A 24,710-nucleotide genomic window follows, 5' to 3' on the forward strand; every position below is an offset into this window, starting at 1 on the left:
AACGCCCTGACCAGTGTCTCTCCTCAAACTCACGCAGGGCACCCTATTCGACGCAAACCCGCCGAACACGGGTGCAGTGGGCGCTCGGTACGAGTACGACGTGAGCGAGCAGGGTGCGTGTCCCATCTCTCTTCCCCGTCATGCGAGTTGACCGCACACACAGCGGAGCGCTTCATCCGCGCGCTCCTCGCGTCTTCGCCGACCAAGCGCATGCCGCTCACCAGCGCGCTGGACCACCCATGGATCGCCACCGAGACGGAGGACAAAGGCGCGCCCCGGGCGCTCCCCACGACCCCGCCCGCGCTCCACACTCACCCTCCCCTCTTTCCCTTCTGTCGCGGACGCCCCGCCGATGGGCCTGCGAAAGCTGCCCGGGACGGCGTCGCTGCTCCGCATGGACGGCGAGCAGGCCGCGGGGGACTCGTACATGTCCCTCGACGACCCGAGCCTCATCCTCGCCGTGTACCCGCCGTCGCCTGAGCGTGCAGCGACCCCGGTGTGCGGTGCGACGCCGACGACGGAGTCAAGGACGGCCACGTGCTGGTCGAGCCCGCGGTCGGCCGCGAGCGAGGGGAGCCAGCGCGGCAGGCTCCAGCGGCGGTCGGAGGTGCTGTCGCGGGCGCAACGGGAGGGCGAGGCTCCAGGCGCCGTCGCGCGCAATCTGGCCAATCTGAGCCTACAGCAATGCCACCCGTGCTCGCCCTCCCCCGATTGGGTATAATCATGTAATTGCTAGAGATGAAAATATATTCATTGGTATGCTACTACAACGTGGAGAGCGAGCGGAGGCGGAGGGCGAGGACAACGCAGTGGGGCAGCGGGGACGTGGTGCTGCGCGCCCGCGAGTCGGAGCAGCGCGTAGAGCGCGGCTAGATCGCGCTTGCATGGAAATGGACGTGCGCGAAGGCGAGGCGGGCGCGGGCTGAGGGATGATGGACGTGCGGGCACGTGCGCCGGCGATGGGATCCGAGCCGGCGGATACGGCAGCGAAGGTGGGCGAGAAACCGTCCGGGCGAGAGGCCGCCACAGTGGACGGGAAGGGGCGGGCGGTGACGGAGAGGGTCCCGTCGTGTTGGGTTCGACGGTGATGGTTGTCGTAAACGTCGCGCTGAAGCACGAGCAGTGAGTGTCGTCCTAAGATTGGGGGGAGCACGAATTGACTCGTCGTGCAGGACGTGTGCGAGAGCTTCATCGGGAGGTTCAGATTTGGGTGGGAAGAGCTGGTGGAAGTGTTTCCAAAAGTATACGTCAGCTGGTATAGACCTCGCAATAAGCGGTGAGGCTTACCAGAATGACTCCTGTCTCGACGTCTCCATCGATAAACGCCTGGTTTCCTGCGAGGGCCCTCAAAAACGTGGTGTTCGTCGACGCGTCGCCCACTCTGTACTTTTCGCGGCTCCCTCATAGCCTCCGTGCGATCGTGCCCATGAGCGATTAGAAGAAGCCATGGTCGAATCCTCGCTCGACACGGAGTGATGGCGCGATGACAACAGACGTGTTCGCGGCAGGCGTGAAGGGAGAGCTGCGTTCCGCCAGAGGCATGCAATGTACACCCGGCGGAACCGTGAATATGCGAGTAGGCGGCGGTGTGGACAGGTAGGCGAGTTGGCCAGAGTCGGGGAGGAAGTTGCGTGGGTTCTCGGCGCAAAGGCGCGATCCGAAAGCACGCCCGGCGAGTGGTATCGAGGACTGATCGAGAGGAAGGTATCTCCAGCCGCCGCCTGCGCAAAAGTCGTGAGAAAAATGCAAGGGTAAAAATAGTCGAATACTTACCTCTAGTTGTGACCCCTGCCGCTTTACCGGACACCTCCACGAATATACCGCGAGAAAATTCTTGTCGTGCATGGGTTGAAGCGATGCTTTTCGGCGCGCAGGACCACGTGAGGACGTCAAATGACTGGTTTGGAGGGAGTCTGGGATTCGATCCTTCGCGTAGTTCTGTATGGTGAGGACAGTGGATGGGATAGTGTTCCCGAAGGATGTGGGCGAACCAGGTGCGGTGTGATTACGCGTCAGCCTTTGTCCATTTTTTCGACGCCGGCGTTTCTCCACCACAAAACTGGGCCAAGTCCCTGTTCTGACATCGAGCACTGGAACCAAAACCAGACATAAGCTATTATTAGCGAACAGGGGAATGTAGGGAAGAGATCACGATGACGGTATATGGGGGCAGGCGCACCTCACGAGCCTGTTGAACGCCCTCATGCGCCTTCGGCTGGTCCAGGCTCATCGTCATGTACTCGTCTGCGTTGACACGGACCAGGAGGACATCGCCGACGTCGATGTACATCCCGTCCGCCAGGGTCGAGTCGAGGAGCTCGTGAGATGAGGTTGCTTCTGATCGCAGCAGCCAGATGTGTGATCGCTCTTTTGGGTCACTGGGGGCGGATGGACATGGGTGTCGGGGAAGACAGGACAGACAAAGGGCACGTACAAGGCGCAGGTTCCGGGAGGTAGACAAGAGGGAAGAAGATGTCGTCAAACATTCGACAGTGACTGGGCGTGAGTGAGCTTAAGGGCGCGAGAAAAAGGCCTAAAAGACGGACGTCGGACCGTCCTCATCCGAGGAAGCTGATCTTGGCGAGGATAACCTCGGATCCAAAGGGATGGAAAACGCAGAGCACGTAGTCGTAGCTCCACACAGTGCGAGATAGACTCACTGATTTTTGTACCAGAGCGGGATCGGTCAAGGTCGCGGGCTTCACGTCGATGTCAACATCCGTGCCCGTGCCCGACACACGCTCGAAGGCCGTGCCGGCACCGCAGTGCTGTCGGGAGGAAGAGATCGCACGGTGTCAGTGACCGCAGGGAAGAAAATGGAGCATGCGGACCTGCAGTTCGTAACGCTCCACCCCACCCGCTTCGTCGCCCAGAACCTCGCGGCAGGGCGCGCCTGCTGGCGTGTGTGCCACGCACGATGAGCTGTACCGCCGCCATCGCTCAGGACCGTCCACCAGCGTGCGGGACGGTGGACGCGTATCGGAATCGAATTCGATGAGCGTCGTCGCGTCGTGGTGTCGTCGCTGGTGAAGGTGACGAGAGACGGGAGTCGTCGAGGAGGAAGAAGCGATCGCGTGCGACGCACGCGCGCAGGTCGCGTCCATCAGCGCAGCGACCGCCGCCTCCGTGTGGTCGAGTACGCCCTCGACGAGCGGCGTGAACGCGTCTGCTAGCGTATAGCCCGTCCGCCGACTGCAAGGGGAGCCCGAGCCAGTCCATCTGGATGGTGTCGTGCTTCGTTGAGGTACTGCCAACCCAGACGGAGGTCGAGCATCACGGGCTGGCGTGGAGAGAGCTTGCCAGAGATGCGCGCGAGGGAGAGCGCATGCGAGGACAGATAGGGGTAGGAACGGTGAACGTTTGAACCGGATCCTCCGGAGGCGTCGAAGTCGAGGTTTCGGGTGCGGGGATTCCGGTGTTGGGGTTCGGCGAGATGCCGCGGTCAACATTCAAGTTGCAACATTCAGCAGGTAAGAGGTGCCGTCACTGGCGTGTATAACGTTAGACGTGGTCCCTGGATGAGCGCAGACGTTGCTAAAGGTCTCAGGACTCACCGAAACCGCCGAGGTGCTTGCCTCAACCTCCTCGATGACCACGATTCCCTGCGAGCCTTGCCGACGATCTTGGCGGGGACGTGGTGCTGCGCGTCGGCGAGTCGAAGGAACGCGCAGAGTGCAGCGATGTCGTGTTCGCATGGACAAGGGGACATGTGCGGGGGCGGAGGGGGCGAGGTGGATGGTGGGGGACAAGACCGCCGGCAGCGACGCCGTGCCGCACCCACGATTCGGACGTGCCCGCAAGCGAACAGGTCCCGTGCGAGAGCGGAGAGAGCAAGGTGGATGGGGGTCAAGTAGAGGTGGAGAGCACAAAACGGGGTGTACTCACCGAGCTAGCGGTCGCCGTAACTTATCGCGACCCCAACATGATCTCATCTCCGAGTGGAGACGCCCGGGTGGACGCCACCCACACGCCGCAGGTGTCCACCTGCAGGGAGGCGGGCCAGGCGGGCGAAGCAGGAGGGGAGTGAGGTGCGCGGCGGAGGGCGCGAAGTGGGGAGGCGGATGGACGAGCTTCTTAAAGTCCGGAATGACGCGCGTGTCGTGAGCGCCGCCAGCAGAGTGGGGAAGGAGATGGCTGGCACCAGGTGCCGCCGGACGCCTGAACGGGGTGTGAAGCTTTGAAGCGTGAAACGAGAGAGAGAGGGAGAGGAAGATGGTGCGCACCTCTCGCGTTCCCGCTTCGAGGCGCATCTCCACTGGCGCCTATCTCTGGCGCCGCAGGTCATGCTCGCGAGCATCGTGTGGGTGACCGTCGACCGAGGGGTAGAACTCTGCAGAGTCGAACGCGAAGACGGACCGCAGGGCCATCCTGCACGCCCACGTTTGGCGAGTGTGGTGCATGAGCATGAGCCCAACGTCGACCGTAGCCCTCTCCTTCGTCCGACCGCGGACCTGCGCGCCAGGCGCAGTTTGCGCGGTCAACGCATGCGTCTACTAACGTGGGTAGGCTGTATTTTCTCTTCAGCTCACCTACCGCTCACTCCCCGTCCTGCTCCCCACCCACATCCACTCCCACATCCCATCTCGTGAGATCCGGTGCTCAGGGAAAACTTCACCGCAGTCGCTTCACTATGCCACCCTCGCCGACCGTCTCTGCCAAGGATTCACTCCGCGCTCCGGTACGCACAGACTTGAATCACCCAATGACGCGAATGACCAGCTGATACACTCACACTCAGACCTCGGCGCATTTGTCCATTCAACAAACCTCAGACACGGCTCGCCTCCCTGAAGATACACCCTCCTCCGTGACGCTGCCAGTATGCCTGTTTTTTTCTTTTCGCAAACTAAAATTTGCTCACCACAGTTCGATCAGGCGAACGCGTCCCTTGACAAGGTCTGTGTCCTGCTGAAGGAGATTCTTGACGAATTCAAGAAGGTATCGTGTGATCGTTTCCACGTCCCTCTCGTATGCTCACCATTGATCAGCGCCCACAAGCGGCGGGCGAGGGTATTGGAACAGAACGGAATGTTGGTCACGGGATTGAACCCGTGAGTATATCGTCACTTTCTGCCAGATACTAGAGATTCATAGGGTGCGCAGACTCGTATCAAACCATCACTCGTAGCAGGAGATAAAGACCTGCCAGATAGTATACACAACAATGTGAAAGTACGTCCCGCATTTCACTCGGTCACAAAGTTCAGATATGCTGAACGTCCTGAACGGTAGGTTTCACCAACATCTACTAAGAAATACGAGCAGACGGAGGTCGATGCGGCATGGTACGAGACTAGGAAGACAGTGGAGAAGTACAGCGACGAGCTCGTCGACCAGTGGAACAAGGAGATCGATGGCCTCTTGACCTTTGTGCGTGTCGACCTTTGTGCCTCAGCAGTGAGCCTCACCTGCGACCACTCAGGACGGTCTGTTCTCCGCCGCTCTCACCGCATTCAACACCATTGCCTTCGCAATGCTCCAGCCTCAACAAAGCGATCAAACCAACGCGATCCTGACCCAGGTCTCTGCCCAGCTGAAGAGCTTTGCGCTCAATCCCTCCTTCGTCAACTCCACTGCCTTGGCGTTCGGGAATCGTGCGACCCCCTTTCGCCCGAGACCTGGGCCGTATGGGTGAATGCGCTCTGGTTACTAGTCTCACGTTCAGCATGTCATCGGGACGATTGGAATCATGGTGAAGCAATGGCTCAAAGAGTACAACACCGGGCTGTACGGGTTCTCCGCACCAATCACACGACGCCGCATCTACCGGCTCTCGACCCTCGAAAAGGCGTACATTCCTGCTATCATCTCGCTTGTGCCTCTCCTTCTGATCGCCGCCGTCATTCTCTTCTTCGCCGGCCTCCTCGTCCTCCTCTTCCACTCCGACGTCTTCGTCTTCTCCGCCACTGCGACGTTCGTTGGGATGCTCATGCTTTTTATTATCTTCACAACGGTCATCCCCTCGATGGATCCATCAATGTGTTACTTTTCGCCTCAATCCAGGGCCTTCTTTCCTCTCTGGAGTGTCATTTCCAGCTTCTACTCGCTCATTTATCGTTTAATAATACGTGCCCTCCTCTCTTTTTCCGTCACCCTGCGGGCGACGGTATATCCCGGACTACAGAAGTGTCGGATGGCGGCGCAGATTGCGGGCCTTCCGCGGCTTTTTGTCATCAAGAAGGTTCCAGAGCCCATTGTATGGAAAGGCGACGAAGAGGCCATTATCTTACGAAATGCAACGAATCTCGACGCACAAACGGTCCACTGGGCGATGATCAGTTCTCAAAACACCGGCCTGGTGGACACGGCTGCGATGTGCCTATCCGGCGACCCACAGGTTGCAAAGTCGTATCGGGAATGGACCTTCGGACGCCTCTCAGACATATAGGGTCTGTGCTACACTGGCCAGACTTTATGGTGAAGATGTTTACGACCCCCCTCTTGAACGTGTCTGGCGGGTTCTCTTTGCGAGAAGTGCTCGAGGGCGGAGGAGACGAGGACGCCAGCTCTCCGAGAACGCCCGCTTCATCAGAGTATAACAAGACCACGGCCCAACTGCTCTTCAGCATGCAAAGAACGGTTGAACCCGCGAGCGCAGACTCAGAATGGCACAGAATGTGTGCAAACGATGCGTTCAAGAATATCAGTGACGCCGGAACGTTGCAACTCGGTGCGTCTGCGACTTCACTTTCGACGCCGTCGAAGTCAGAGCGCTCACGGTGACCGCAGCTGCCTTCGCGGCAGCTCACCGGATGCAAACGCACGTCAGCGACCGTGGCTTCCGACGCGCAGACCTACCTTCTCAAGAGGTCCTCACCGAGGAGTTCAAGTTCATGTGGGGGCATATCGACCCCATCTGGCAACTCGTCGAGGACTCGGCGCCCAGGATCCGCGAGTGCGACGGCATCGCTGCGATCCAGCCGTTCGTCGCGCACGCGTTCTCCTCCTTCGAAAAGCTCCTCAACACGATTGACCGGTCGCTGCCTGTATCAACGAACACCTGGTTCTGGTGGATCCTGGACGACATACTCCGATTCCACTCCCATTCCTCAGACGGCATCCGGTGTCTGGTCACACCATCCCTCGTTGCGGCGCTCGAGAACGCGTTCAGACAGCTCGTTGGAACGGAGGACTGGCGTCACATGGACCCGCGGAGTTTCTTGGTGGACAAGTGCAAATTTATCCTCCTCGATCTCACGTCGAAGGTCCCGCCGTGCCGTGCCCCTCCACCGGACGTGCCGTCTTCCACAGGAGATCCTCAATCGGAGAATCAGAACGACCAAGCTGCGGAACTCGAGCTCGTATCTGTCCTTCATTTGTGCGACTCCCGACGTTGACCCCGTCTCACAGCCCTGCAAATTCCCCAGTGGAGGTGGACGCCGCTGCCACTCCACACGAAATGTCCATGGCGCCCGACGCAGCGACCGGGACCCGACTGCTCGTCAGTATACTAAGAACGGTCGAACCCGCGAGCGCAGACTCAGAATGGGACAAATTGTGGGAAAACGACGCGTTCCAGAAGATCCGTGACGCCGGAACGTTGCAACTCGGTGCGTCTGCAACTCCACCTTCGACGCCGTTGAAGTCAGAGCGCTCACTGTGACCGCAGCTGCCTTCGCAGTAGCTCACCGGATGCAAACACCCCTCAGCGACCGTGGTCTCCGACATGCAGACCCACATTCTCAAGGTGTGCTCACTGCCGAGGGGTTCGAGGCCATGTACAAGAATATCGACTCCATCTGGGAACTCGTCAAGTACTCGGCGCCCAGGATCCGCGAGTGCGACGGTATCGCTGTGATCCAGCCGGTCGTCGCGCACGCGTTCTCCTCTTTCGAAACACTCCTCAACACCAAAGTTGACTCGTCGTTGCCCGTATCACCGGACAACACCTCCCACTTCTGCTGTATCCTGAACAACATACTTGAATTGCACTCCCATCCCTCAGACGACATCCGTCGTCTGGTCACACCGTCGCTCGTTACAGCACTGGAGCACGCGTTCACACAGCTCGTTGGAACGGACGACTGGAGTCGAGTGGAGGCTCATGGTTTCACGCCTGTGCGCAGGTGCCAAGACCTCCTCCTCGATCTCAGGTCGAAGGTCCCGTCGTGCCCTCCGCCCGACACGCTGTCTTCCACTAGAGATGATCACCCAGGGGAACACAGCGACCAAGCTCCGAAACACGAGTTCGTATCCATCCTTGCCATTTGTGGGACTCCCGACGCTGACCACTGCGTCTTCGCACAGCCCTGTGGATTTCCTCGCGGCAGTGGACGCGGCTACCAAGGCTCCACACAAAACGTCCACGGCGCCCGACACAGAGACCAGGACCCAAATACTCATCAGCCTTCAAAGAACTGCTGAACCCGCAAACACAGACTCAGAATGGGACAGATTGCGGTACAACAGCGCGTTCAAGAATATCAGTGACGCCGGAACGTTGCAACTCGGTGCGTCTGCGACTTCACTTTCGACGCCGTCGAAGTCAGAGCGCTCACGGTGACCTTAGCTGCCTTCGCGGCGGCTCATCGGATGCAAACGCACGTCAGCGACCGTGGCCTCCGACGCGCAGACCCGCCTTCTCAAGAGGTCCTCACCGGCGAGTTCAAGTTCATGCGGAAGCATATCCGCCCCATCCGGGAACTCGTCGAGGACTCGGCGCCCAGGATCCGCGAGTGCGACGGCATCGCTGCGATCCAGCCGTTCGTCGCGCACGCGTTCTCCTCCTTTGAAAAGTTCCTCAGCACGATTGACTGGTTGCTGCCTGTATCACCGGAGGGCGCCTGCTACTGGTTCGATGATATCCTGTCCGACATACTCGAATTACACTCCCATCCCTCAGACGGCATCCGCCGTCTGGTCACACCGCCGCTCGTTGCGGCGCTCGAGCGCGCGTTCATACAGCTCGTTGGAACTGAGAATTGGCGTCAAATGGAGCCGGAGGATGCAGATGTGCGCCGGTGCAAACTCCTCCTCCTCGATCTCACGTCGAAGGTCCCCTGTGCGCTCCACCGGGCGCGCCCGGGACTCCCACCGGAGACCCCCAATCGGAGAAACACACCGAGTTCGTATCCACCCTTGCCACTTTTGTGATTCCCGATGCTGACCCCGCCTCACAGCCCTGTGGATTCCCTCGCCACGGTGGATGCTGTTGCCACTCCACACGAAACGTCCATGGCGCCCAACGCAGCTCCTGCCACTTTGCCGATCGTACCCACGGATATACCGCGCGCACTGTTGAAGGGATGGCGTTTCGTGCGCAGGACTACCTGAGGACGTGGGCTTCATTCTTTCGTGTATGTCTGTGTGGCGAGAACAGAGAACACATTCAACGGAATAGCTTGTGATGGTAGTCAGACACGAATTTTCATCCTCCAGCTCCACTGCCTCTGTCAAGTCACCAATGCTGGTCCTGATTGAAGTAAACGAGGTTACAACATGTCATCGAAGGATACGAGCAAACAAGTACGCGATGCGGGCTGATTACATATCAGCCATCGTCCGTTGCTTGGACGCCTTCACGTTAGACATGGTCGGTTGCGAAGGAAGACGCGCGGACCTTGATCACAGAGAGCTGGAACGTAGAGGGCGGGACTAGGTTTTCTTCTCGACGCCCTGACGCTTGCAAGTACGAGCCGGGCTGAGAGAGCGCGAGGCGGTCGAGAGGGCGGGGAAGGCAAGCTCGCTCGACGCGGAGTCGTCCTCCTCGCGTGCATGACGCAATTGAGCGCCTGCGGTGACGCCTCTGTCGCCCAGCGCTTGGCGCTTGCTGACCAGCCTTGGTCGACACAACGCGTCATCGGCGTACCGCTCCTCGACGCGTCAAGACCCCGCCCAACACACTCGCCTCCACGTCGTTGCGTCCCAGCTGGGCGTACAGCGGTCGCCATCCCCAGCGTCCCGACGCCTTTCGACCTGCAATCGACTATCAACCATCGACCATCGATGCTACGCAGGCTCCCACATGCCTCTTTGGCTGTCACATCCATGTATGACCACCCTTCGCTCTCCGCCCTTCACTGTAATATCGCAACGAACGCGCACAGATCTGCCATCCGACCACCGTCCCCACACCTCGAAGCACTCCCCGCTGCCAGATATCACCCAAGAGCCCGTCAGCGAGCGTGTGCAAATCAACCAGACGCATACCTCTACTCCCGATGGCGAATGACCGTCGTTGTCACCTAGCCCGGAGCGGGCGGTCAGCGATGCAGACGAGAGCCTGCTTGCTGCCACCCATTCGTACGTGCTCATCTATGTTCTCGTCCCCCCAGGCCTTCTCCCAGCCAAGACTCCCCCCTCCGACTCTCCCGCCGTCGTCACTCCATCGTTTTACAGTGTCTGTACCACGCCGACGTCCGTCGTTCGCGCTAACCACGTCCGTGTTCGCACAGAACGCGCCAGACGGCGCCGTCGCCCTTCAATCATCTGTACCTTGGCCGCACCTAACCCTCAACGCGCCAGGCTGTTGAATGTGAGGTAGGTAACCAACGCTCCTAGACCAAAATCCTACGCTCACATCCCGTGCAAGCAGAAAGTGTGTGGCATACGCTCGTGCTCGAGAGGGACCATTCGATATCGCAGGACGCGAGACACAATGTACACCCGTACCGTCGTCCCGATCTGACGCCTGCCCGCTCGCTTCCACAGGGCACGCGCGCCCTAGTTCCTCCGAGCAGTCGGTGCCAGCACACTTCCTGCCAAACTCCTAATCGCAGCCTCACTCAAGGGCCTACGGCTGGACGTTCCCTGCGCTCTCGACGACGCATACGCACACAGCGGGACAACGGGGCCGCCCGCCAGAGCCAGAGCCAGAGCCATGCACCAGGCCGCGACGGCGCACGCTGCCCGCTCGAGCATCCCGTCAAATTCCGGCCCGAGTGACGCTGTCCCAGCACCTCTCCTCCTCCGTAAACGCCTCCCGGAGCGCCGCCCCCATCGCGCAACGCTCCTTGCCCACCACGAGTTCCAGCACCGCCGGTCGCGTGTCCGCGAGGGGGTGCCGCAGCCGCATGCGGGACACGTCGACCTCCTGCGCATCGTCCGGGCCCGGCACACATAGGACGAGCCGCCGTGTGCGCGTGCGCAGCCTGAGCCGGTACGCGACGTGTGGACCTCGTCCAGCGTCATCCATGCCGCGAGAGCCCTGGCGTGCTGAGCAGCAGGCAGTACGCCAAGGGCGAGTCGAGCGCTACTCTCGCCTTCTCGTCCTTCCTCCTCCTCCATGTGCAACGCTCCCATAACCATGGCCAGAGTTTACTCTGGTGCATTCCTGGTGCGTCGCCCCCAAACCATCGACTCGAGCTCGGCTGCAATCGACCCGCCGTATGAACAGGATGTTCGGTGCACTGAGCAGTTCCCGACGTATCACGGCGACGCCATCGATGCCAGACCTCAACAAGACACCAGTAGAGCCACTCGTGTACGCCTCTCCCGCTACATGCGCTCGCCTATCGCTGATACCGTCCCGCACAGGTACTTACCCTCCCACGGTAAAGGAAACACAGCCCCTCAAAACCCAGACCGCGACGCAGCTCGTGTCCCAGATCGAACACCCAGCCGACGACGAGTTGTGGGGCGTGGCTATCCCATGCAACGCCGCGAACGCACGCATCAAGGCTCAAGCGTATTGCGTACGTACCGGCTCGGGCGCAAGCCCCGTCTCAAAGACGTCGTGCTCGACACAGGCGCGCGGGTGATTAGTGCGTCCGCGCCCGCTCCTCCGTGCGCCCGCCCCGCTGACTGACGCGGCCGCCCGTAGGCGGGACGCACTGCTCGATCGAGTGGGACGGGGACCACTGTGTACCACGCTCCGCGTAGCCCGCGGCCAATTCGGTGAACGGAACGCTTGCGAGCATGCCATCTCCCCGCGCGACGCCACACCGCCCGCTGACGACGCCCTTCAAATCAAGCATGATATTGAAGCTCAGGTCGCGCACCGGCCTGAACTGCAAAACATGGCCGGCGGCCGACCCTCTGCGACTCCGTCTGCTCTCTTTTCATCCGGTCTAGCTCGTCCTCTCTTCACACTCCCCTGTGGCCGGATGCAAGCCCGCACGCACGTCGCCGCACACAGGCGGAGGATGAGATCGGGCCTCCAGGTACGTTTCGCACCCTCGCTCTTATCTTCTTCCCGTGCGTGCCTCCCGTCCTGCGTCCCTTTCGATCTCCCCACGGCCGCAATGGCTTTTGCTGTGGTGCCGTAGCGGGAAGGCATCTACGACCGCAGGCAAATCATGGAGGTCAGACAGTCCCACTGGATTCGTGTTCTGGGGGATTGAGCAGGCAGGCGTCTGGCGTCCGGATTCCAGTGGGGACGCAGAGATGACTGGGTGTCGTTCCGAATACCCCGTGAGAGGACGATCCGTGTCAGGGAGGTTCCAATAGTCGTGGTGACGGTGGTGACGGTGTTCCACAGACACAAGACACACCACGGAGGCCGCGCCGCACCCAAGTTCGGACACGCACGCGCTGTGGATTTTGCAGGGGCACAGCACGAATATGCACCGCGCGAACACCGCTCATGCCTTGCGCCCCACATTTCCTGGCTCCTGCCCGCCGTACGTTCCACTCTGCGAGACTACACCCCCATGGGGCTGACGATAGCCGATAGCTGACCGTTCGACCGACTGAGCGAGGGCAAACGAGGGCGCCATGCCCGCATCCGCTGGCGGAGAGGCGTTAGCGAAGGTGGCGAAGAGCAGAAGAAGTCGGGAGAGGAATATGGCCTGCGCCGTGAGCCGTCAGGTGCGTACTGCATCTTCAGCTTGGTTTGCCGTCGCTGACGAGTCCCCAAGGTCGAGGGCCATCCTCTTGCCGACCGCGATGCGTGGGCGGCCCCGTCCAGCAGAAGAGCGCAGGAGCGTCTCATTCGTCGCGGGAACCACAGCTCCGATACAGCATCGTGCGCTTGGGCGCGCGCGCGCGACGGCCGCGAATCGAGGACGTCGACTTGGTGCATAAGCCGGGCGTCAACAGAGGCAAGCGCAGCCGCCCTCGATCCCACAGAGCCTCAGATCGGGCCACCGCATGCGGAGCAACACCTCCGACAAAAGCCGTGGCTCTGTATTCGACGACTTCGGCCAGACATCTACTCCCAGCAGCCCAGCGTCGGCCGCGACTCTGGGCGGGTGGAAGAAGTTGATGCGGCCGCACTAGCGGGGTGACGTTGTCGTTTATACCTCCGAACACGAGCGCGGCCTGGCTACGGCGGCGCACGCGGCATCGCGAACATCTCATGCGCCCTTCGCGAAGGTCGGCCACTGGCGTGCGGCCCATACTTGCCTCGATCCACGGCAGCGACCACTCGCGTACGGTACTGCTCGTTGCTCCAAACTCGTCCCACCTCGGGTTCCGCAGACCGATCGCTCGAAAGCGATTGCACCTTCCTCCTCCGGCCCCTACTCGACGCTCGACCGGCGCAGTCAAGTGGGATAGCATTCCAGCATCCGCGACCACGCTCGGCGACGGCCCACCCACCCTTGCCTTCATCGCCGTCTTTGCCGGCTACGGCGTCGCAGGGCGTCGCGCGCACCCGCGCGTCTCCCCTACTATACCGCGTGCGTGCTTCAGCGCCGTCGGCGCGGGGATCTCACTGCATCTAGGGTCGTCTCGTACGCGGTGCGGAAATACGCGGTTATTGCTGCACACGCGGCACTTGCGCACTCTGCGGACGAGCCGCTCGACGTTGCCAAATGGCTTACCAGCCCGCGATGCCTTCCCGTCCCTCCTCCACCTCCGTCCAGCGTCCCCACAACCTTGACCAGAATTTACCTTGGTGCACACCCGGAGCGGCACCCCCAGATCATGCATCCGACATCGGCTGCAATCCACCCGCCATAGAAAGGGTATGGGCGCACTGAACTGTCCCTGACGTGTCACGGCGACGTCGTTGCCAGACTCACCTCCCGCGTATGCCTCTGCCGCTGTATGCGCTTGCCTCTCGCTGATCTCGTCCCGGATAGGTCCCCTCCTACGACGGAGCGAATAGCGCCTTGAGACACAGGCAGCGACCCTGCTCGTGTCCCAGACCGAACACCCGGCCGACGCCGACGACTCGTGGGGCGTGCCCATCACTTGCAACACCGCGAACCGGAACATCAAATCCACCTCTTCAAGGTGCAGCGCACGTACCGGCCTGGGCGCAGGCCCCGCCTCAATGACATCGTGCTCGACAAAGGCTCGCGGGCCATCAGTGCGTCCGCGCCCGCTCCCTCGTGCGCCCGCCCATCTGACCAACACGCCCGCCCGCAGGCAGCACACACTGTTCTATCGAGTGGGACAGGGACCACTCCGCCCGGGCCGCAGCCAAGGTCGCCGACTTTTCGATGAGCAGGACGTTCGCGAGTATGTGATCTCCCGGCGCCGCACTGCACCGCTCGCTGACGACGCCCTCCAGATCAGCTCTGACGAGCTGAGTATGCAGGTTTGGTGATGGAACTCGTCTCTTGCGGGAGACTTGCTCAAGTGTATCACCAACACAGACCGCGGGCTGCGTGCGCCTCCGCCTCGTTTGTTGCATTGGTATATGCGCTCACAGTCGTCACAGCGGACGCGGATCACACAAGGATCACATACCAGATCTGGGACGCCCTGTCGGTAAGCACCTCTCACCTTACCACCTCATCGCCCTCTGATCACAGTCTGCAGCACGTGCACGATTGAAGGATCGTTCACCGTGACCTGGAGCCGGAGAAAATTCCCCCGACGGAACAGTATCCGCCCGGCGTGAAGATTTTCGATTTTGGGCTAGCGAAGGCCAGACGATCATCAAGGTGGGCATCTATCGCGGGCCGGCGTTCCTCGTTGCTAACACACGCAGCCAGAAGTTCTGCGGCACCCCAATATACCCTGCGCCAGGGGGCGAAGCGCAAGTCGCTGTCGGAGGAGAGTGAGGACGAAGGCGAGGGATACGCGGCGTCGCTGCCGCCGCAGACGCAGGAGCGGGAGGACTCTGAAGAGGAGTCGCCGCGCGTGGTGAAGCGGCCGCGGACGGAGCTGTCGGAGATGTCTGTCGTGAAGGTGGAGGGCACGGACTAGTCGCGTCGGCGACGCCCAAAAGTGCTGGATGTGTACATTGTTGTCGTGCTTTCGCGTCGATGTTTTCGTTGTTCTGTATTGTCGTACGCTATAGAATGCGCATACTCGTGAGTACACCAGGCTGGGCGCGAACGAGGGTCATACATGTGCAGGGGATCCACTACAACATGTTCTCGAAGGATATGAGCAAACCAGACGTATAGTACACGGCGCGTCGTGTAACAAGGGACAGGAGATGGCTGCGCAATCTGAGCCAACAGTAATGCCACCGGTGCTCGCCCTCTCCCAAGCCCCCTTATGGTTTCCAAACACAACTTTTGGGTGTACTCGTGTATTGTGAGAGATGAAGATATATTTATTAGTATGCTACTACAACGTGGAGGGCGAGGCGGAGGCGGAGGCGGAGGGCGAGGACAACGCAGCGGGGAAGCGGGGACGTGGTGCTGCGCGCCCGGGAGTCGGAGCAGCGCGTAGAGCGCGGCTAGGTGGTGCTTGCATGGACGAGCGGGACGCGCGCGAGGGCGAGGCGGCGGGCGGGCGGTGGGACCATGGTCGTGCGGGCACGTGCGCCGGCGAAGGTGAGGGGGGACTCAAGCACGGCGGATACGGCAGCGAAGGTGGGCGAGAAACTGTCCGGGAGGGAGGCCGCCACGGTGAGCGCGAGTGACGGAGAAGGTGGGAGAGGGATCTGTGTTGGAGGGTGATGGTTCTTGTAAACGTCGCGTTGAAGCACGAGAAGTGAGTGTCGTCTCAGGGTTGGAGGAAGCAGGAATTGGCTCGTCGCGCAGGACGACATGGCTTGTGCGAGAGCTTCATCGGGAGGTTCAGGTGTGGGTGGGAAGAGCTCGTGGAAGTGTTTCTACGAGTAAAAGTCAGCTAATACAAACCTCGCAATAAGCAGTGAGGCTTACCGGAATGAATCCTGTCTCGACGTCTCGATCTGTAATCGCCTGGTTTCCCCCGAGGGCCCTCAAGAACTTGATGTTCGTCGACCTCTGTACTCTTCCAGCGCACCTCGCGGCTTCCTCATAGCCTCCGTGCGATCGTGCCCATGGACGATTGGAAGAAGCCAATTTGGGTGCCTTGCTCGAATCCTTGCTCGACACGAAGTGATGGCGCGATGACAGCAGATGTGTTCGCGACGAGCATGAAGGGAGAGCTACTTTCTCCCAGAGGTATGCGTTGTACACCCGGCGGAGCCGTGAAGATGTGAGTAGGCGTGGGTGTGGATAGGTGGGCGAGTTGGCCAGAGTCGGGGAGGAAGTTGCGTGGGTTCTCGGCGTATAGGCGCGATTCGAAAGCACGCCCGACGAGTGGTATTGAGGACTGGTCGAGAAGAAGCGCATCTCCAGCTGCCACCTGCGCAAAAGTCATGAGCAAATGCAAGGGTACAAATAGTCGAATACTCACCTCTAGTTGCCGCTGGATGACATCAAGTTCGGTGATCAGGGTGTTCGACTTGCAAGCAAGTGTTCCTCAACGGTCTCAATCAGCGGAAACCGACGCCGAACGTGGCGCCGCCCAACACTCTGCGTTGCCGAACGACTTCGTCGCCTTGCGTTGAGCAGAAGAAAGCGCCATGTGGGAACTCGCCTTGTGCATGTACGATGCGCACTCTTGGGACGGGTTTGATGAGAACAGGGTAGTCTATGTGGCAAGTCTCATGCGGGGAGGCGAGCGCAGGAGAAGATGAAGACCTTCGTACCTATGCGCAAAGCCTCTTGCTGCAAGAAGTCGAGGTCCTGGTTCCCGTGATGGCCAGGGACGACCAGAACACCTGCAGCAGACATGATATTCTTCGACACGCTGTCTCCGCACTTAGCCTCGCCGCTACGGCTACTCGCAGAAGAACCACACACCTGTTCGAGCCCATGCTCACGATGGCACTCGCCGGAGGCCCAATAAACGCGATCCCCTCGAGCGCGAATCGCTCCGCCAAGTCCGCGTTCTCGCTCATCAGAAAGCCGTAACCTGGGTGTACAGTATACATACTCAAGGTGGGTATTATGCGCTCAAAAATTGCGAATACGTACCTGCGCACGGCTTCGGCCGCACACTTCCACGATCTTGGCTATGCGCAGCGAATAAAGTCCATCTCTTGAGGACAACATGCGCATACAGTAAGGAAAGAACTCACGTAGCTCTCCGCGGACGACGCGGGTCTAATGCAATACACCTCATCCGCCTAGGGTGGGGACAAGACCGGCAGCGACGGCGTGCCGCATCCACGAACTGGACGTGCCCGCGCGAACGAGCAGGACGCGCGCAAAAGGGGAGGAAGGCGAGGTGAACGGGGGCAAAGCAGAGGTGGAGAGCACAAAATGGGGCGCACTCACCGAGCTAGGGGTCGCCGTAACTCATGGGGACCCCAACATCCTCATCTCCGAGCCTCTGGTGGACATCCCCCGCAGGGTGGGCGAAGCAGGTGGAGAGTACGGCACCGGGCACCGGGCGCCCGCGAGTGGAGGGCGGGAAGCGGGTGAGGCGGATGGAGGAGGGAGAGGAAGAGGAAGACGGTGCGCACCGCTCTCAGCTCTGACGTCCCCACTTGCCGCTCACCCCTGCGCGTCTTCACTAGGGCACGGTCGATGTTCGCGAGGCGGCGGCAGAGATAGTAGGGGGTACGTAGAACTGTGCGAGGTAGTACCGGTCGAATGTGAGGACAGATGCGCTGGGCCATCCCGCGCATCCACGCTTGACGAATGTGATACACAGAACGAGGCCAGCTTCAACCACAGAAGGCTGTGACCCTGCCTCGTCCCGCCGAACTGCGACGCGTGGAGGAGGAGGAGGAGGAGGAGGAGGAGGAGGAGGAGGGTGACTTTAGGAACGCACCAGGCTGGATTCTGAGTCGCGCGCATGACGCAATCGAGCGCCTGCGGTTGGCGCACGCCGACTCCCAGCCTTTGACTGACTCAAATGCAGGGCGCACCGCGGTCGACACAACGCCTCATCCACGACGTATCGGTTCCCGTAGACGCGTAAAGACCTCGCCCAACACACTCGCCCCCACGCCGTTGCGTCCCAGGGCGTGCCGCGGTCGACACAACCTGCCACCCCCAGCGTCCCGAAGCCTCTTGACCCGTCGACCATCGACCATCGCCGCCCCGCTCCTGCACGTCTCTTTGGCTGTCCCGTCCGTGAGTACTTGAGTTCCCGCGCATTGCTGTGCTCTCTCAACGAACGTGCACAGATCGGCCGTCTGACGGTCCCCACACCCTCGACACACTCCCCGGCGCCGCCGGACATCATCCAAGAATCCCTCAACGAGCGTGTTCAAACCAACCAGACACGCGCCGCTACTCCAAATGCCCGTTGGTGTCAGCTGGCCCAGAGCGGGAGTTCGGCGATGGAGATCAGAGCGTGCTTGCGACTGACCACTCGTACGTGCCTTCTCATCCTCTGAGCCCTTCTCCCAGCCAACACTTCTCCTCTGTCTCTTCCATCGTCCGCACCCCTTCATTCCACCGCGTCGGTGCCCTACCGACGCCCGCCATCCGCGCCAACCATGTCCTACCATCGGCCTTGTTCGCGCAGGAACGCGCCAGACGACATCTCAATCATCCGTACCACGGCCTCACCTAACTCTGAACGCCCCAGGCCGTATGTAACCCTGTGCGAGGTAGGTGCACAACATCCCTACACTAAGATCCTACGCTTACATCTCGTGCAATCAGAGAATGTGCAGCACACGCTCGCGCTCGAGCGTGACCATTCGTTCTCGCAGAACGCCACGCATAACACTCGTAGCGTGGTCCCTATCGGACGCCTGCCGTTCCGTCCTACCCCCAGCTCACTCGCCTCTGCAGGGTACATGTACCCAGCTTCCTCGCAGTCGGTGCCAGTGCACTCGCAGTCTCACTGAGGCCTACGACTGGACGCTCCCTGTGCTAACGACGACACATACGTACGCACGGTGCCGAGACCTCCTCATAGCGATCTCTGGCCCGCTGCCTATGATTCCCCTCCCCGTGCGCCTGCACACGTTCACGGACACCATCCCAGCCGATGTCCCAACCAACAAGCCTTCCGCGGCGGACACGCAGGCGTGCGTGTTTTCGATAACGGAGGACGCGCCCAATTGACGGTACCACCCGCGCTCGCCATGCCCGCCAACGTCCAACAAACCGCCTGCAATCGCCGTCCGACTTCGCTCTTTCGACTCGAGGACTCTTCCTCGTTTGCACCTCAAGGCATCGTGGCGCACAACCGCGTTCCTCAGGGCCCACACCGGACGGGTACTCGAACCTGATCGACAGCTGGAGCGTCGGCGTGATTGTCATTGCCATGTGCGTCTGTCCGGGTGTGCTGACCATTTTCTCCTTTCAAGCTCATGCAGGGCACCCCGTTCGACGCAGACCCGCCGAACACGGACATCCATACCAACATCACGACCCGCCGGGTGCGGTGGACGCTCCTGCACGAGTGCGAGGTGAGCGAGCAGAGTGCATGGGCCCTCCCTCTTCCTAGCCGCGCGAGCTGACCTGGGCCCCTCACACACCCACAGCCGAGCGGTTCATCCGCGCGCTCCTCGCGTCTTCCCTGAGCGAGTGCATGTCGCTCAGTGTGTTGTACCACCCTTGGCTCGTGACCGAGGCCGAGCTCGAAGGCGCGCCCCAGCCCATGACTCCCCCTGCGCTTCACGCCGCGTCGCTCCAGTCGCTCCCCTCCGCCCCCTCCATCGCAGATGGTGCGCCGGCGGCGAAGCTCGAGCACACCCCTCCGCCCGCCGCCCCGCTGATGGGACTGCCCGGGACGGCGTCGCTGCTCCGCATGGATGGCGAGCAGCGCTCCGCGGCGGGCTCGCACATGTCCCTCGACGCCCCGAGCCTCATCCTCGCCGTGCACCCGCCGTCGCCCTGAGCGCCCGGCGACCCCGCCGACGCCGATGACAGGCTCAAGGACGACCACGTCCTCTCGGGTACGCGGTCCGCCACGAGCGAGGGGAGCCAGCGCGGCAAGCTCCAGTGGCGGTCGGAGGTGCTGTCGCGGGGGCAGCGGGTGTGCGAGGAACTCCCGGCGCCGTCGCAGGACGTGCGTACATGGGCGGGGAGGCTCTGGTCGAGGTCGGTGGGGGCCTGTGGAGGAGCCCGTGGAGAAGCCCGAGCGTCACGCAATGAAGGAGGCCACGCCGACGCGATAAAACAAGACGCTCGAAGACGACACACGGGTCGGAAGGTCGCGGATGCGCAGGGGAGTGAAGCGCAAGTCGCTGCCTGAGGAGAGTGACGACGAAGGATTCGGATACGCGGCGCCGCTGCCCCCGCAGACGCAGGAGCAGGACGACCCCGAAGAGGAGTCGCGTGTGGCAAAGCGGCTGCGGACGGAGCTGTCGATGTCTGTCGCGGACGTGGACGGTGCGGACTAGTCGCGTCGGCGACGCCCAAGATTGCTCAATGTGTACGTTCTTGTCGTGCCTTCGTGCCGATACTTTCGGTGTTTCGTCTTGTCGTACTCTATCGAATAAACGTACCCATAAGTACGTGTGCGAACGTTCTCCCGGATACTCACTGGAGTACGATATTTGCACGTGCTTCAGCCTTCGTCAGCGGTTCTTGTTCTGAAGGCCGACGCGTGCGCAGAAGGAGGGGCGTGCGCGAACGAGGATCATACATATGTAGCCTGTACCCCGTAAGCATCACCACAGGTACGGTTCCCTCGGGTATGGGTCATCCAACCCGTGCGGACACACGGTGGACCCTCGGAAACCCGTGGAGGTTCGTGCGCTCAACACCAAAATGACATTACACAGTGGTATTGTAGAGCGCCGCATGTATATGCACCGTAGGCGCTGAATTGTAACTATAAACTCCTCTGACGAATCTAAGCCCCACTCCTCCTGACACGCAGGCCCGCAGGCCCGTTCGCGATCGTGTCAATACCTTAGACATGCACCGCGCCGCGCGCACGAGCAGTGGCACGGCACACGCCTGCATCCCGCGTTCACTGTCGTCGTCGTGCGTTTGCTCTACGCCGCGCTCTGACGCACCAAGTTGGAGGTAGGCCAGAGTGGGATCGGTCAAGGCGAAGGGCCTCACGTCGAAGTCGAAGGCCGTGCCGGCATCGCAGTGCTGTCGGGAGAAAGAGACCGCACGGTGTCAGCGACCGCGGGGCTAGAAAATGGAGCATGCGGACCTGCAGTGCGTAGCGTTCCACCCATCCGCTTTGTCGCCCCAGAACCTCGCGGCGGGGCGCGCCTGCTGGCGTTTGAGACACGCGCGGAGAGCGGTACCGCCGCCGTGGCTCAGGACCGTCCACTGGCGTGCGGAACGGGGGGGCGGATCGGAATCGAAGTCGACGAGCGTCGTCGTGTCATTGCCGGTGAAGGTGACGAGGGACGGGAGTCGTCGAGGGGGAAGCGATCGCGCGCGACGAGCATGTGCGCAGGTCCACGTACATCAGCGTGACGCTCGCCGCCTCCGTGGCCCTCACCGAACGAGGTGAACGCGTCTTACCAGCTGTATAGCCCGTCCGCCGAGTGCGAGGGGAGCCCGAGCCAGTCCATCTGAATGGTGTCGTGCCTTCGCTTGAGGTATTACTGCCACCCGAGACGGAGGTCGAGCATCACGAGCTGGCCTGGAGTGAGCTTGTCGGAGATGCGCGCGAGGGGAGATAGGGGTAGGGAGCGATGAACACGGGCACCGAAGTCGATTCGGGTGCTGGGATTCGGGTGCCGGGGTTCGGCGAGATGCTGTGGTAAACATTCAAGGTCAGCTTTCAGCAGGTAAGAGGTGCCGTTACTGGCGTGTATGGCGTAAGAGGTGATGAGGGTGCTCCCTGGATGAGTACAGCAACGCCTGCTAATGGTGTCAGGACTCACTCGAAACTGCTTGCGCTCAACCTCCTCGATGATCACCAATTCCCTGCGAGCCCTGCCGACGATCTTGGCGGGGACGTGGTGCTGCGCGCCGGCGAGTCGAACGAGCGCGTAGAGCGCGGCTAGGTTGTGCCGCATGTATGAGCATGACGCGCGCGAGAGCGGAGGAGGGCGAGGCAAAGGAGGGTGAGGCGGAGAGTGGGGGACAAGTGACACCGGCAGCGACGCCGTGCCACACCCACGAGGAGTCGGACGTGCTCGCGCGAACAAGCAGGACGCGCGCAAGAGCGGAGGAGAGCAAGGTGGAGGGCACAAAACGGGGTGTACTCACCGAGCTAGTGGTCGCCGGAACTCACGGCGACCCCAACATCCTCATCTCCGAGTAGAGGACGCCCATGTGGACGTCCGCAGGTGTCCACCGTACGTGTGGTAGGCCGGGCGGGCGAAGCAGGAGGGGAAGGCGGCACCGAGCACCGGGCACCCGCGATTACGGGTGCTCGGCCGAGGCGGGGTGCGCGGTGGAGGGCGTGAAGCGGGTGAGGCGGATGGACGAGCTTCTTCACGTCCGGATCCCATCCTCGCGTGTCGTGCGTGTCGTGGGCGCCACAAGCAGATTCGGCAAAGGAGATGGCTGGCACCAAGCGGCAGTGGACGCCTGAACGGGGCGCAAAGCGTGAAAACGAGACAGACGGGGGGAGGAGGATGGTGCGCACCGCTCGCGTTCCCGCTCCGTTGCCGCCCACCTGGGCGCGTATCTCTGGCGCCCTCGGGGGTGGAACTGTGCGACGTCGAACGCGAAAACGGACGTGTCGGACCATCCCGCGCGCCCACGCCCGGCGAATTTGATGCACGAGCAGAGGCCAGCGTCGGACATCGACCATAGGCCTCTGCTTCGTCACGTCTCGCCGAACTGCGACAAGTGCCACCCTCGTTGAAGTACTAGTGGAGTCGCACCGCCAGCGCCTTCTCACAGAGCTTTCCAAGGCAGCTCAGAAGCACGATCGACCGGTCCGCCTTCGACTTCGAGTACATATCGTCTTTCTTGGGTTTGGGAATAGCTGCTGACACCGCCGACTTGGATTGTGACAGCGAGTAGGTGACATGGTCAAGGCACGCATTGAATACGCCGCACGGAGCGCCTCGCACTTCACGTCGTGGACGAGAGCATTCATATAACGCTATCTGAGATGATCCTCCCTGGATGCTGGGCTCAATCTCCGTCGCCTCGCCGAGTTCGCGCGGTCAGCGCATGCGTCCAACATGGGTAGGCCGTCGTTTCTCTTCAGCTCCCCTCCGCTCACTCCCCGTCCTAGTCCCCGCCCACGTCCCCACCCACATCCCGTCTCGCGAGATCCAGCGCTCAGGAAAAACTCCATCCCAGTCAGCCTCACGAGTCACTATGCCCCCTCGCCGACCGTCTCTGCCAAGGATTCACCCCGCGCTCCGGTGCGCACAAACGTGAATTGCCCAATGAGGCGAACGACGGCTGATGCACTCACACCCAGACCTCGCCGCAATCGTCCTTCAACAACCTCCGCAGATGATCATCGGACTTGGCAGAGACCGCTCGTCTCCCCGAGGATACGTGCTCCGCCGGGACGACCCCAGTATGTATGTCACTCTTTTCAGACCCTACAATGACTCACGAAGTTCGATCAGGTGAACGCGTCCCTTGACAATGTATGCGCCCTGCTGAAGGAGATTCTTCACGAATTCAAGAAGGTATATTTCAAACGCTTCCACGTCCCTCTCGTATGCCCACTATCGATCAGCCCCCACAACCGGCAAACGAGGGGATTGGAACGGAACGGAAGCTGGTGGGATCGAACCCGTGAGTATATCATTCACACGCAGCCAGATGACATTCATGGGGTGCGCAGACTCGTATCGAACCATCGCTAGGCAGCAGGAGATAAAAACTGCCGGATATTCACGGCGATGTGATAGTACGTCCCGCATCTCACTCGTTTGCATTGATACATGCCGAATAATCTGAACGATAATACTGCCTACTAAGAATTTCAAGCAGGCGGAGATCGATGCGGCGTGGAGCGAGACTAGAAAGACGGTGGAGAAGTATAGTGATGAGCTCGTCGACCAGTGGAACAAGAGATTGACGGTCTCTTGACATTTGTACGTCTCGACGTTCGTGCCTCGGCAGTGACCCTTACCCGCGATCGCTCAGGATGGTCTGTTCTCTGCCGCTCTCACCGCGTTCAACACCATCGCCCTTTGCCATGCTCCAGCCTCAATCAAGCGATCAAACCAACGCGATACTCACTCAGGTCTCTGCCAGCTTGAAGAGCTTTGCCCTCAATCCCTCCTTCGCCAACTCCACCGCCTTGGCGTTCCGGGATATCGTTACGACCCCGTTTCGCCCCGAGACCTGGGCCGTTTGGTGAATGCGCTCTGTTCACCAGTCTTACGTTCAGCATGTCGTCGCGACGATCGGGATCATGGTGAAGCAGTGGCTCAAAGAGTACAACACCGGGCTGTACGGGTTCTCCGCACCAATCACACGACGCGCATCTACCGGCTCTCGACCTCAAAAGGCGCACATCCCTGCTATCATCTCGCTTGTGCCTCTTCTTCTGATCGCCGCCGTCATTCTGTTCTTCGTCGGCCTCCTCATCCTCCTTTTCCACTCAGATGTCGTCGTCTTTTCCGTCACTGCAACGTTCGTCTGGATGCTCCTGCTCTTCATGACTGTCACAACGATCATCCCCTTGATCTATCCCTCAATGTGTTACTTTTCGCCTCAATCCAGGGCCTTCCATTCTCTCTGGAGTGTCATTCTCAGTTTCTACTCGCTCGTTTATTGTTCGATAATCCGTGCCCTCCGCTCTTTTTCTCA

At 60.9% G+C, this 24,710-nt stretch overlaps 8 protein-coding genes across 8 annotated transcripts; 4 read left to right on the forward strand and 4 right to left on the reverse strand.

The window, feature by feature from the left end:
• Positions 1-1,434: 1,434 nt before the first annotated feature.
• BXZ73DRAFT_109120 (uncharacterized protein) lies at positions 1,435-3,274 on the reverse strand (the record flags this gene model as incomplete). The annotated part of the gene is made up of 5 exons (XM_048017261.1): positions 1,435-1,721; positions 2,185-2,317; positions 2,661-2,768; positions 2,832-3,192; positions 3,249-3,274. 5 exons carry the CDS (start codon positions 3,272-3,274, stop codon positions 1,435-1,437), a joined length of 915 nt encoding a protein of 304 aa, XP_047870850.1.
• A 2,006-nt stretch (positions 3,275-5,280) lies between these two features.
• On the forward strand, positions 5,281-5,536 carry BXZ73DRAFT_20400 (uncharacterized protein; the record flags this gene model as incomplete). Its single annotated transcript, XM_048017601.1, has 2 exons — positions 5,281-5,370; positions 5,423-5,536. Coding segments are annotated over 2 exons (204 nt in total), but the record flags the coding sequence as incomplete, so codon positions are not given.
• A 141-nt stretch (positions 5,537-5,677) lies between these two features.
• On the forward strand, positions 5,678-6,007 carry BXZ73DRAFT_19167 (uncharacterized protein; the record flags this gene model as incomplete). Its single annotated transcript, XM_048017577.1, has 1 exon — positions 5,678-6,007. A coding segment is annotated over one exon (330 nt), but the record flags the coding sequence as incomplete, so codon positions are not given.
• Positions 6,008-15,520: 9,513 nt separating this feature from the next.
• BXZ73DRAFT_109123 (uncharacterized protein) lies at positions 15,521-16,996 on the reverse strand (the record flags this gene model as incomplete). Its single annotated transcript, XM_048017262.1, has 7 exons — positions 15,521-15,898; positions 15,951-16,032; positions 16,097-16,398; positions 16,450-16,497; positions 16,655-16,686; positions 16,745-16,845; positions 16,899-16,996. 7 exons carry the CDS (start codon positions 16,994-16,996, stop codon positions 15,521-15,523), a joined length of 1,041 nt encoding a protein of 346 aa, XP_047870853.1.
• A 2,148-nt stretch (positions 16,997-19,144) lies between these two features.
• BXZ73DRAFT_109124 (uncharacterized protein) lies at positions 19,145-20,407 on the forward strand (the record flags this gene model as incomplete). The annotated part of the gene is made up of 6 exons (XM_048017263.1): positions 19,145-19,181; positions 19,262-19,311; positions 19,370-19,484; positions 19,547-19,881; positions 19,942-20,073; positions 20,189-20,407. The coding sequence occupies 6 exons, from the start codon at positions 19,145-19,147 to the stop codon at positions 20,405-20,407; spliced, it is 888 nt and encodes a 295-aa protein (XP_047870854.1).
• A 1,167-nt stretch (positions 20,408-21,574) lies between these two features.
• On the reverse strand, positions 21,575-21,994 carry BXZ73DRAFT_109125 (uncharacterized protein; the record flags this gene model as incomplete). The annotated part of the gene is made up of 2 exons (XM_048017264.1): positions 21,575-21,730; positions 21,860-21,994. 2 exons carry the CDS (start codon positions 21,992-21,994, stop codon positions 21,575-21,577), a joined length of 291 nt encoding a protein of 96 aa, XP_047870855.1.
• Positions 21,995-22,795: 801 nt separating this feature from the next.
• BXZ73DRAFT_58613 (uncharacterized protein) lies at positions 22,796-22,969 on the reverse strand (the record flags this gene model as incomplete). Its single annotated transcript, XM_048021655.1, has 1 exon — positions 22,796-22,969. A coding segment is annotated over one exon (174 nt), but the record flags the coding sequence as incomplete, so codon positions are not given.
• Positions 22,970-24,093: 1,124 nt separating this feature from the next.
• BXZ73DRAFT_109126 (uncharacterized protein) lies at positions 24,094-24,685 on the forward strand (the record flags this gene model as incomplete). The annotated part of the gene is made up of 3 exons (XM_048017265.1): positions 24,094-24,216; positions 24,277-24,601; positions 24,657-24,685. The coding sequence occupies 3 exons, from the start codon at positions 24,094-24,096 to the stop codon at positions 24,683-24,685; spliced, it is 477 nt and encodes a 158-aa protein (XP_047870857.1).
• Between the last annotated feature and the right edge of the window lie 25 nt (positions 24,686-24,710).

Source organism: Epithele typhae, assembly GCF_022376455.1.
Source record: "Epithele typhae strain CBS 203.58 chromosome Unknown BXZ73scaffold_213, whole genome shotgun sequence".
Classification (NCBI taxonomy): domain Eukaryota; kingdom Fungi; phylum Basidiomycota; class Agaricomycetes; order Polyporales; family Epitheliaceae; genus Epithele; species Epithele typhae.